The 12,645-nt window shown below is 37.2% G+C and overlaps 1 protein-coding gene across 2 annotated transcripts in view; it reads left to right on the plus strand.

Annotated features, from left to right (window-relative positions):
• The first annotated feature begins 533 nt into the window (after positions 1 to 533).
• The window catches only part of COG6 (component of oligomeric golgi complex 6), a 55,359-nt gene continuing 43,247 nt past the window's right edge, over positions 534 to 12,645 (plus strand). The window contains exons 1-4 of one of the 2 annotated variants that reach the window (XM_059493768.1): positions 534 to 674; positions 1,238 to 1,381; positions 1,726 to 1,797; positions 5,123 to 5,181. In XM_059493768.1, coding sequence (XP_059349751.1) covers positions 546 to 674; positions 1,238 to 1,381; positions 1,726 to 1,797; positions 5,123 to 5,181 — 404 coding nt within the window. In that variant the 5' untranslated portion in view covers positions 534 to 545. Of the gene's footprint in view, positions 675 to 720; positions 896 to 1,237; positions 1,382 to 1,725; positions 1,798 to 5,122; positions 5,182 to 12,645 lie in introns of those variants that run through there. The other variant, XM_059493769.1, reaches the window with a different exon arrangement.

The raw sequence follows: 12,645 nt of genomic DNA on the forward strand, positions 1-12,645 counted from the left end.
GGTCTGGCTGACATGGTGCTGTCAGGCCACAGGTTGGGCTCGATGATCCCAGAGATCTTTTTCAACTTCATTGACTCTGATTTTGTGCTCTGGAGCTGTGAGAAGACCTTGTGAGGTCACCTCTGTGTCAGTAAATGCACAGCAGAAACAAGACAGCCTCCTCATTTTAACACATATTACAGCCACTGCTGTTACAACAGAGATCTCTTTTATTTTTTTCTTTCTAGCTGTGCTCATAATTAAAGCGCTTGTTTTGTGAAATAAATACAGCTATCTGCTCTCATGAAGTGAGCCCTCTGTCATCCACTCAAAATCCTTTATTTAGTGAGTAAATTACTTTTAATTATTAATATTTTGATTTTAATGTATTGTTATTTTATCAATAAAAAAGAAACGAAGAACCAGAAAAACCCCGAGTGCCACCTTGCACCAGGCGAGGCCTGGCCCCTCAGCCGGCCTGCATTAGGCCGGAACCCAATGCTCGGAGCGCGTTTCCGCCGGAGCCGTTCCGCGTGGCGCCGCTGTGGCCGGGCAGGGCCGCAGCCATGGCCGATACCGCCGCGCCGCCGCCGCCGCCCGCCGCCCCCACCCCGGGGCTCCCGGCAGCTCCCGGCACCAACCCGCTGTCCCGCAAGCTCAACAAGATCCTGGAGACGCGTCTGGACAATGACAAGGTGGGTCAGGCGGTGGCGGCGGGACGGGGTGGGGGCCGGATGAGCCGTCAGGGGCCGCGGGCCCCGACAGGCTTCGCGGCGGGGAGGCGAGTCCTGCCGTAGGCTCAGTTCCGCTGCGGGGCTGCGGGCGGTCCTTTGCAGCATTAACTGAGAATAAAATTAGTTTTCGCTTCTCCAGCAACATGCCACGCTCCTATTTTATCCCTTCAGATCGTAGGGAGGTTTGTATTACTTGCCTCGGAAGGGCATTTCTCAAGTTTTGTGTAATTTAAATGTTTTCTTGCTGTGGATGGGTCATTCATTTACAGAAAATAGTCTTATTGGTTAAAGCTACTGCAAAATTGTGGACAAACTTTTTTTGTTATCAGAGAAGAAGAAAGGCTCAGCAGTTATTTTAGTTGTTTGCCAACTGATGTGGAGTGTGTTAAGGTAGCTTTTCCTCTAAAACCATTTATTAGGTTTGCTTTATTTTTAATAAGACCATGAACTTGCAGTGAGTACAGAGTATTTAACCTGCTTCTTTGTAACTGCATGCAAACTGAAGGTCGTTCTTTATTTTCTAGGAGATGCTGGAAGCACTCAAGGCTCTCTCGACCTTTTTTGTGGAAAACAGTTTACGCACCCGGAGGAACCTGCGTGGAGACATTGAACGAAGAAGCTTGGCCATCAATGAAGAGTTTGTGCACATATTCAAGCAAGTTAAAGAGGTAATGTTTTTGCAGCATGACTAGCTATTTTACTAGAGTACTGCTATGCGATTTAAAGTTTAAAAAAAGAAAAAAAGTATGAAAAGAGATTTTAACTTTCCAGGACAGATATATTTGTACAGTAACATTGAAACATCCAATGCAAGACTTCCAACAAATGAAACAAACACATCCAAGTCCTGAGTGTTGCTTGATATTTAGGGTTGCATTACTCTGCGCTGACTAACAGGGAGCCTTGAGCAACAATGTACCTTGAAATGGGGCATCTAATTGTGGGGGGAAGCTGGGCCTGGACACAGCATTTCTGATTAAAAACACAGTTACTGTTATTTGAACTTACTTAGGAACTTGAGAGTATAAATGAAGATGTGCAAGCAATGAGCAGCTGCTGTGAAGACATGTCCAGTCGTTTGAAGGTAATATATAAATGAAAGTGCTTTGAATATTTCTCCTTTTGAGGTGTGACTACGTCCTTTTAAAAGGACAAAGAGTTATTTTTGAGGATTAAGAGCAGCAGCAAGATGTTTCCATGGTATGCATGTTATGTTACTCTAGGATATTAATATGCTGCTTCTTACATGTTTAGAAAAATGTATCAAGGAAGTAATTTTAATTTATTCCAAACTGCAGTTCAAAATGCAGCTATATACTTATTTTGATAACAGCAATGTGAAATCCATGTGTGCATCAGTGGAGAGAAAATATTTTATTAGATTGGATGTGTGTGAGATTAAGGTTAATATGTGTATTTTTATTTAAAATGGCTTTTGTATTGACTGTGTCTCTTGAATTATGTGTTCATGCGAACACTTCAAGTATATTCATAGGAAAGTATCTGGTAATTCAAAGAGGGAGGCAGATCTGGTGTGCATTTTCAGTGTATTGGTTTTGTCTCTTAACAGTGTCTCAGAATGCTGATATGCAACAAAACCAATTCTGTTTTGCCTTAATCCTGAATCTGTAATATTCCTGACGGGGCTGGGGAGTGCAGGACATTTGTGTTTTATGGTGCATTACTAAGTCTGGCTTGATTTTAGGGTACAAGTTCAAAATTCAGTGCAGTGATGCATATAAATGGCTTATGGATGCTGAACTGTATATGTTTTGCCAAACCAAGCCTGTTCCCAATACAGCACATAAGTTACAGCATGTGAATAAGAATCCTTCACCAAAAAAAATCCTGTGAAAACAGTTGTTTTCCTCTCCATATGTGTGTGTTTGTGGATATTAGATGTCGTCCTACTTAGATAAATAGGTTTCACAGCATTGTTGAAATGCTTGTAGCCTGATGAACTTGTACCAAAAGATGTGAGAGTGCAGCGTAGCCAACTGCAGTGCTTAAATTTCAGTTTTGGAAGGAACTGGGTAATGCGCCTCAGAGGTCTCAGATCTCTTTGAACATTGTTAATGTGGATATATTCCCTAGTGCAGTTCAGGAACTGTTGGACTAGCTCTTTAGATGTGGAAATGAGTCAAGTGTCCATGCAGATTTTTGCTCTTTTCTGTCTTTAGATCATGAAGTGTAACTGTTGTCTGTGACTTTTTTTTCTTTTCCCAGAGTAGAGCCACCCTGCAGAGATTTCTTTTACTGTTAAAGTCAATAGGTAGTTTTGTTCTGTGCCCCACAGGAGGTTTCCTCTAGAGCCCTGTAGAACTCATAACTTGTCTTGATTCAATCCATATTTTCTTTGTATGAGTGTAAAGTTAATATAAGCTCATGAACCAGCTCTCAGTTATGAAATACTCTGGTGCTTTATCTGTAGTAGGACAGGAAGACTTGCAGGCATGTGCTCAATATATAAATAAGAAGAGTAAGAAGACAGAAATGAGCTAAGTAGAGCAAATAGAAGGAAGAAAAAGGAGGATTTGGGGCATATAATGCAGAAAAGTGTGCAAAGAGACCAGTATATTAAAAAAGCAGAACAAATGCAGGACATGAAAAGGAATATATTTGGATAAGCCAAAAAGCTTTTTAGCTTTGTTATTTTGTAAGTGTGTAGTAACATCTGATCCAAATAGCCATATATTGTCACATCTGATTTTAGGACAGTGACTTGAGAAATACAGTGGCTGAAAGAGAGAGAAGGAGCAAGTGCTAAAATGGAATTCACTGGGGTTGAAGTATAATGAAATTTTAACTAAAATACTGAGGTGGGGAGGAAGAGAAAAATATTTCTGTTTTGGATATAGAAGAAACACCAAATACCAACTTTCTGATTTCTCTAGCATGTCTGACAGTTACCTAGTTGGGTTAGATGTAAAGTCTTATATTTAATACATAAAATATTGACAGTATCTGGCATGTATTTGAATGCACTTATGTAAACACTGGCTTCCTGGTATATCTAGCTAGATTCAGAAAAAATGCATTTTCTTCTTTTCTGCTGTCCTACTGTTGGCATTGTTCATGGTCATCAGTACTTCTGCCCAGAAAGTACTGGAAAGAAAGCAAATTTCCTCTTCTTTGTTTATTGAAATTTGCAATTAATTTGGACATGAATTGTTACAGTCCTACTTTCACCTTTCAAAGCATTTCTGTACCTTTACTGCTTTTCTGTTACAGCTAATGGAGTGGCAGATAAAAAGGCTGAAATGATTCAGTGTGAATAGATACTTTTGTTAAACCTTGCAGGGGTCTCAAGACTGGCATCTTCAATTTGGCAAGCTGTAATTTGGCTGTAATGCAGTATTGAAATATTCACAAAATGTCTTTATTGCCATTCCACCTCTTCACTTGCAGTATTATTCTATACTGAATGCATTTTGATTTTAGGATTTTTTTTTTGTTAAATTGTCTCAGTTTTTCTGCATAAGGGTTCACTGGTGGCATCCAGCATGAAGCCAAAAAATCCAGCTGTCTTTTAGCTTTTCACAGAGCAATAAGTTTCAGAAGTTTTTAGTTGCAGCAATCCTTTTAGTTCTGCAGTTGCTGTCTGATGCAGAATTGTTTCTGCTTGGATTCCCTTGCACTGCCATCACTCAATATTTAGGGCTGTGTTGAATTTCCTGAGTTAGACTGCTAGAGTCATTTAGATTGGGAAAGACTTCTGAGATCATTGAGTCCAGCCCAGCATTGCCAAGTCCACCACCATCCCCTGTCCCTCAGTGCTACGCCTGCACATCTTTTAAATACCTCCAGGGACTGTGACTCAGCCACCTCCCTGAGCAGCCTGCTCCAATGCCTGACCATCTTTTCAGTAAAGATATAAAGTTATTTTTCCTAGTAATTGTCCTTGGTCCATGCAGCTCTATAAGCTGTTGGACTGTAGAGCTGGGCTTGCTTGAACTAGCAGAGCTGTGTTCATTGTCTTTTCTAAAGAAAAGTCTGAGTGGACACTGGTGCTGGGCTCTTTAGCATCCAAAGGTATTTGTTTCATTTTTTTATTTTGTGACAGCAAATGATTTACAGTTGATGGGCAAAGAAAATAGTCAGAACTATTTCACTAATATTTATGGCATTTCTCTATTAAATATAAATTCAAAATAAACTGTGTGAATATATATGTATATAAACATGAAAATAAATATGGATAAGGATACAAATTTATTTATTTTACTGCCTGGACATAGGGATAGTTAATGAATACTTGTTTCAAGAAGGCCTTTTATTTCAAAGAATATACTCATTTAAATTGCTTATACTCAGAAAGCTTCAAAAGCATTACCTATTTTAAACATTGTTTAATACAATTAATTATGTTTGTGTTTTTCACATGCTTAACAATTCTAATTATATTCTAGGCAGCAAAGGAACAAACCCAGGACTTGATTGTAAAAACCACAAAACTCCAGGCAGAAAAGTATGTATACTACCTTGTTTATTTGATAGAATTTTCTTGTAGATGTAACTCTGACAATTTGATTTATGACTTCGGGATTATTTTCAATACCATATGTGTTTTTAGCTCAATTGCACTCCTTGATTACTGGCAAATTATCCAAAAAGGTAAGAATGTGTATTATTGCTTGTTTCAATAAAAACTGGCTTTTTAGGGAAAACAATAATTTACAGTGGTAGCACATGCTAAATATGGATGTGCTTTGCGTGAAGTATGTTGATAATGTAAGTTATATTGTGTCATAACAGATATGGACCAACTCAATTTCCCATCAGTTTGACAGGCTCCTTGTTATTAATGTTTTGTATCCAGTGGAAATCTCTTTTTTTAAGGCGCTGTATGAGGAAGTGCAAAGTTGGATTCTAACCTACTCTGCCATATTTAAAAGTGACTGTAAAATACAGGAGTGCTGTTTTATGAGCCTAGCACAGATCACTTTTTCCATTGGTTCTCCAGCCTCCCATGGAAGAAAATATTTGTATTTTTCACTTTTCAGTATTTTTTATTCCTGAGAAGGGGATAATAACCAATGACTGATTCAAGCAGTCTATTGTTTTTTGGCTAGGATGTATGGTTTTATAGCTTCAGGTTTTCTCAGTGTAGAAGAATGAGTCCCCTTGCTTTATGAGCTTTCTTCAGAAAATTATATACAGTTCACTGGAGGTCAGAAATAATTATTTTGCAGTACTAAGTTTCTAGTGGAAATTATGGTTTTGGATTGCTCTCGGTGAGCTTTCAAAATCAGTAGGTTTATGATATGAGTGTCAGTAGAAAATCTGTACATATTTTTGACATTGAATGCAGAACAACTGCATAAAATGCAATGCTGTTTCATATAAAGTGAAGAATTTGGTAAAGACACTTAAAGTAAGTTAGCAGAAGTCTTAAAAAATACATCATTTTGAATATGCATATGTGAAATAGTAGAGAAGTGGTCATATATTTTGTAGTCTCAAGACAAGGAAAGCTGCTTTGATTCCTTGTTCTGAAGCAGAATAAGGGATACCAAGACCAGTCCCAAGAGGTATATGTCTAATTGGCCTTAAATTCCTCAATTAAAGGAGATTATGCAGACTGTGCATCAGTGCCTCCACAACATAGTCCTTATTTGCACTATAGTTTACTTAAAAGACTTTCTGCTAATTCCTTTAAAAGACAGAACATCCCCCTAGTGTGAAGAGGAAAAATGTTTAGGAAGTAATCTTTTCTTCTAAGCATCTGTGACCTTGGAGGGCACATGTAGGAAAAAGTTTGGAGGTTTGTTTTTTAAGTGTACCGTTAAGTACTCATGAGCAGAAGCCAGAAAGTACTTGTGACTTTTACAGTCTGATAGTTATGGAAGATTCTTAATACCATTATATTAGCAAAGTAGAATTTTTCCCTCCCTAAATGTATGAAAAATTGTGAAGACTGTTTAGTTCCATTTGGGACATTTTAGTAATTAGTTCTTTTAACTTGTTAAAGGACTGTTTGTTCTGATGTATTCCTTTGGTTTACATCAGCCATATGAAGAGGCATCTGCTGCCAGATGTTAGGGGATTCTCGAACACCTGAAATCTGGCCTCTGAAAAAGTACAGGTCTGAAATTGCTGATGCCTTCAACTTAATGTGATCTTTTTTAGCCAATAAATAAGTGGTGAAACTGGAAGGACATGGTTTCTCTGTCCTCTGAGGGTTGTCCCAAAATGGTGTCTGGTTGAAATGCAGAGATGAAAATTGGACCTGTTCTATTATGTTTTTCTATTAGGCTTAGCATTTATGTGATTTACTTTAGCTGACCATGTTTTTGTAGCTGGAAAAATGTTAGGATTTTATTCAGTGATCTGAAGCTGAAGGGAGACTGTAGACTTCCAGATGCATTTAATGTATAAATGTTAACTAGGGATTTAGATTATTTTCCTTTTTTTTTGCTGTACTTAAAAAGGAATGGCTGTCTCAGTGGCTCTGTGTGGGTACTAGGTTTCTATAATAAGCAGTTTTGTCACTCTGTTATCATCTATATAATTAGTTGTAGTTCAAGATGGTTTTTGGTTTTCAAAGCTTCTTACCTGAACTCTTGTTGGTTGTCCTGGTCTCTCAGATTTGTGGTTTGAAGGTTGAGCTGCTCACCTGGTGTTTCCTGTAGGTAGTCCTGGTGAGCACTTTGGGACTTCCTGTGTTGGTGAAATGTGTGAATTTAACATATCTGGGTAAATATTTGGGATAGAAAATTAGATTTTTGTCTCAGATTTAGGTTAAAACTTACACATTCTTGGGTTTTTCTTTGCAGCATTTTTTTTCTTGTTACTTAGTTTGTGAGCTTTAGACCTGCTTTGGCATAAATGCTAAATGTAGGGTCTTATTTAGATAACAAATTTTAAAAGTAATTAATGCAATTGCATTTTTATATTTGTGAATATGTCATTTCTTTGGTCAGTTAGGTTGCTTATTCTGAATTTATTTCTTCTATGAAGTCTAGTTAAAACTACATTGGAAGCAGTTTTCCGTCACACTATTTAAATTATGGTATCTGCTTGGCATAGGAAATGAGATTTTTTTTTTCCTTTTTTCTTTAAAACTGAGACTTACCATAACTTAATAGAACCATGTAGTGTGAAATAAAGTAGTCCAGACATCCAGCCCATCTGCCTCTTCATAACAAAAGGTTAAGTTATTGCTTCTCAGTAACATAGAGTCTTGAATAGAGTGTTCAATTTAATAACAAGCTTCTATAATAAAGAAAAACTGAGTTAATTCAGGCAATTTCTAGTAATTGTTAAAAATCCACTTCCACTTCTACTTGAGCACACTAATATTGCTTTCAGGTTGCATTAGGTTTTTACGTATAATGAGATTACTGTGTTTTCAAACAATGATCATCTGTTGTGCTTTAAAAGATGTGGGTTTGTTTGATTGTTATTACTAGTAGGCTGACAGAAAAAGGATCTTGCTTGCTCCTTGAAGTTAAATTTAATAATAGCTTCCTGTGACTTGTTGGTTCTCTGGCTACCAGCCACTTAATAATAAGATGTTGTGCAAGATGTGCTGTTTTTGAGGTTAGCCACAAGTTAGAGTCATCAATGTAACAATTGAGAAAAGAGACTAGAAGGTAATACTTGCAATATTAATACTTATAAAATTAAGAGCAGTTATGTAAGTGTGTGTATATGCTCAGTGGCTTCACTGAAAATAAGTCTGCAGAAATATAAAACTTTTTGAGGGCTAGAACTAGTGTTCTAAAAGTAAAAACCACAATGCTCTGAAAACCATTATGAAAGAATGGAAATGGCTCAGACAGATATTTCTTGAGTCAGGCTACTGGTTCAGAGCTTTTGTGGCAATTTTGCACTTAAACACCTTTACAAGCTATCTTATTTTGTTATGCTCTCTTAATTGCATTCTTAAACAGAGTGAAATTTGTAGTTTGATGTCAGAATCTTTGTTAGTTATATCAATTACAAAAAAAGCCAATTACATTGTTTTCTTTTTTAAAAGACAATTAAATATGATTCCCAGACAGGAATGTAAGTGCGCACTTCAGTTTGTTTTAGTTGAATCGCATTACATTGAGGCTTGATCTTTTTTTAAAACATAACAAACACCATTCTTGGAATTAGTCAATTATTTGACTGTCACCTCTGTGCTCAATACAAGCTTAGAAGTCTTAGGAAAAATGTTTACAAGTGAGTCTGCTTCAGTGTGCTACACTACTGATCTCTCATCCTTGTCTCTTGGTGGTGCCTTTTTCCTTTTCTAACAAATATCTTTTTTGTCATAATCAATTTGGAACTTAGGCAACAAGTTCAGCACTATTTGGGGCAGATTAGAGAGGTTTGCTTTTACCAGCCCATGCTAAGAAAAATGGTGATCTGGTGGTTTGCATTGATGAGATCTATTTAATGTGTTGATCTTTTGAAACTTGTATTTACATTTATTCCCACACGTGTGCTTCATGAGAAAAACAGTGATTGCCTGAACTGAATTATAGTTCCATGTGGGAGAGGGTGAAGACTTGAAGTTCCGAGGCTCATTTTCTATCCTGATTTGTAGCAAAGTAAAACATAGATGACAAGGTATAGCAGAGGAATAAAACCAGCTAAAATGGGTCTGAAAGAAAAAACCCAAAACTAGTTTGTCACATTCTAGCCATGACCAGCAGAGAGCGTGCAAAACCTTATTTTCTTGCCAGCTTTTCTTCCTGGCAACTCATTTGAGACATGAAGTACTCTTGGTCAGTATGAAATGAAGCGTGGTTTTACAGGTCGAGAAACATTCACCAGAAGGGCAGAATCAGTTACATGGTATCATTTCTGACTGATGTTTGTGTGATCTGCTCTGGGAAGAAAAACCCAGGAACAGAAGGACCAGAGAGCTTGTGGTCTTCACTGGAAATTGATTTTGGTTTTATTGTTTTCCTACTATCTGATTTAGTTCTCCTTTTGCTGCAGCTTAAGCTCATTTCTTTTGATTTTATTCCAGGTGGATGTAGAGAACAGTGTGTAATTTCCATGCCTTTGGCAACGTTGCTGAATTTGATGGCAAATTTGAAGCTAGACCAAGCAGGCCCCTTTCAAGTGACTTTATATCAGATTTTTAAAAGATAAACTGAAGATACCAGTCTGTTTGGTATAGAAATATGAAATAGCTCATCTCTACAAGATGGAAAAGAATGTGTTCATTGGAAACACACTCCTTTTAAACTTAATCTGTGAGATCAACTTACAAACCATGGATCATGGATCTTAACCATTGCCAAACAGTGATTTACTGTGTGTGTTCACATATCTATATCTGTATATATCACATGATCTCTACAAAGCTCTGCATATGAAAATTTTGTCCAAAATATTCCATAGATGCATACCCATCATATTTAGAAAAAGTCTTACCAGTACAAAAGTAGAAAATGATGGAATTTCTTTAATTTATTTGCATCATGTAAGCTTTTTTATTCTAGTGTTTGGTAATCTGTTTGGTAAGATTATAATAATTTCAGTGCAGATTTGTTGCCTAACTTTTGATTCAGCCTTTTCAAATTTTCCTAATTTATTTTTTTATCACAGACTGTGTGAGATGGCAGGGCTGCAGCATTGCAGGCTGTCTTCAGATAGGTGTTACAGATGAGAGAAACCTTCTGAGTTCAAGTCCACTCTCCCACTGCTGCCTATTCTTTGCATGATGACTTTGGTAAACTCATCAACTATTCAACACATAACTAGTGCAGTATTTTTGCATGTTGTGTGCTTTACTATTCATGGAACACTTAGCCAGAGGCTCATTCTTTCCAGTAAAAGCCTTTCCCTGATTTCCAACCTAATTATTGGATATAAATTGACTGTTTTCTCATCTTGTCCATTGTCTTAAGAGCTGCCTTCGTCTTCTGTGATAAATTAGTTTTTCCATTTCCATGATGATCCTGCTAGCTGTGGCCTAATGGGAATCCATTGTTCTTGCACACAGATTGTGATCTGTTTTCCAGATGAGGTCTCACTAAAGCCTTCTTTGCTATTACTATTACTATTGGTATTTTCTTGTATCCTGGAAACATTAGACAATTCACTGGGGTTTTTTACGTCTTCCTATTTTTTAAGTAAGGAGAATATTTCATAATAATTCATAATGATGGAATGGGTCACTGAATACCTCCTCACAGTATTTCAGTTCTTCTTCAGTAAGAGATGTGTTTGACAGATAAAATGCAGAACAAAACATTTGTTCTCAACATTTACAAATGCGCTTTTACACCTCTCCTTACTCTTAAGAATGGTTTTCTAATGCTTGTGTATAGCTGTTTTGTTACATAATCTTGTTTATTTGCCTTTCACATGACAGAAAAATAATTCTGCAGATTTATACAAGTCTGTTAAACATGAGTGTTACTTACTTATGAGTTAGAAATACTCCATTGTCCTGAGGCTTTAAAAATGTGTTGAATCCTCAGTACTGCAAATTGAAAGTAATTTCAGAATGACTGCTCTGATTCATCCTGAGTAGAAGAAACTAGCAGACTTTTATGCTGTATGTGCTCGCAAGATAAAATTAAACTTTGGAAAAGTCTGCTTCTTCTCCACCTCATTTTTGAGCTGTCGAGGTGATAATCCTAACGAACAGTGCACATTTGTATTTGGTTCAAGGGAAAAGTGCATGAAGTGCATAGTTTTCCCAGCCTTTTGAGTTCTCTTGCAAAAGAATTCTGTCTCCCTGGTAACGATTAAAACTGGGGGAATTGCTCTTTGTTGGAATCCTGTCCTTTGCCCAAGTTCTAAATTCTACCAACACTTGGCACTTCCCCTTTTGCATTAGTGCAGGGTTCCCATAAGCTGTTAGTTTCATTCATTTATGCAGGATTAACTGTGTTAAAAGAAAAAAAAAAAAATTGGAACAACAACATGGTATGGCCTTTCCTCAGTTGTACTGGACTGCTTAGAATTTAGAAATTGTTATATCTACAGAAAGGCCAGTGAGTCTTGAAATGTCCTGTTGTCTGCACACAGGTACCGACTGCTGTGGGTTATATGTAAGACAGACTTACACTGACTTTTGTTGTTACCTGCATTGGGTTTTGTTAGGCACTTACTGTAGTAAAATGATTGAGCAACCTTGAGTGACATTTTAATCCATTGCCCTCCCTTAGCAAGATAGATTAAATTCTAGTTAAATATCTGCTAGCTTGTATGTGAGGAAATAAATGCATAAATAAATATATATGAAAAAAAATGAATACAAATCTGAGTGTATTGGTCTCAGTAATACTGTACACTGCCAGGCAAAAATCAAAGGTATGAACAATTTACATATTTTTTTCCTAATCCATCATCTAGGCTATAGAGTCTCTTTCTTGTGCAGATTGATAATAAAGGCAACTTTCACAGTCATCTCAAGCAGAACTGGCTAACCTGGGTTCTGAAACGGAGCAGCTCTTTGAAATCCTGTGTGCTTTGTAAAGAGCCCAACAGAAACAGCTTTATCAAAATTCAGACACATGCTTTTGTTTAGGAGAGATATTTGTCACCACTTTCCAATCACAGTCCTGAGAAAAGTGGATGAAACATTGCTGCCACCTTGAGGTTGTTATTTTCTGTGTACATTGTGAAGCTTAGCTTGCCCAGTGTACTTGAGTTTAATGTATTGACTCTGTATTATAAAAGTTAATTATATTAGGAGTGCATAGAGTCTGTCAGTGTGCAGTTATGCCATGCCATGCCTTAGCCCAAGACACAGCCAGAGATGGGAATGGCTTTAAAGTACAGTGTTTGATCACACCTTGTTCTCCATAGCAGCAAAAATTGAGGGAGGATTGTAAAGACTGAGGACTTGCAGAAGGAGAGATATTGGTTAGCAAGATAATTCTTTTTTTTATGAAGAAGGAGTAAAACAGGGCACAGAGTTCCAGGACTGACTCATGAGCATGCTGTTTAGACAGTTCCTAACGCTGTTTCTTGTTCT

This window comes from Ammospiza nelsoni, chromosome 2, assembly GCF_027579445.1.
Source record: "Ammospiza nelsoni isolate bAmmNel1 chromosome 2, bAmmNel1.pri, whole genome shotgun sequence".
Lineage (NCBI taxonomy): Eukaryota > Metazoa > Chordata > Aves > Passeriformes > Passerellidae > Ammospiza > Ammospiza nelsoni.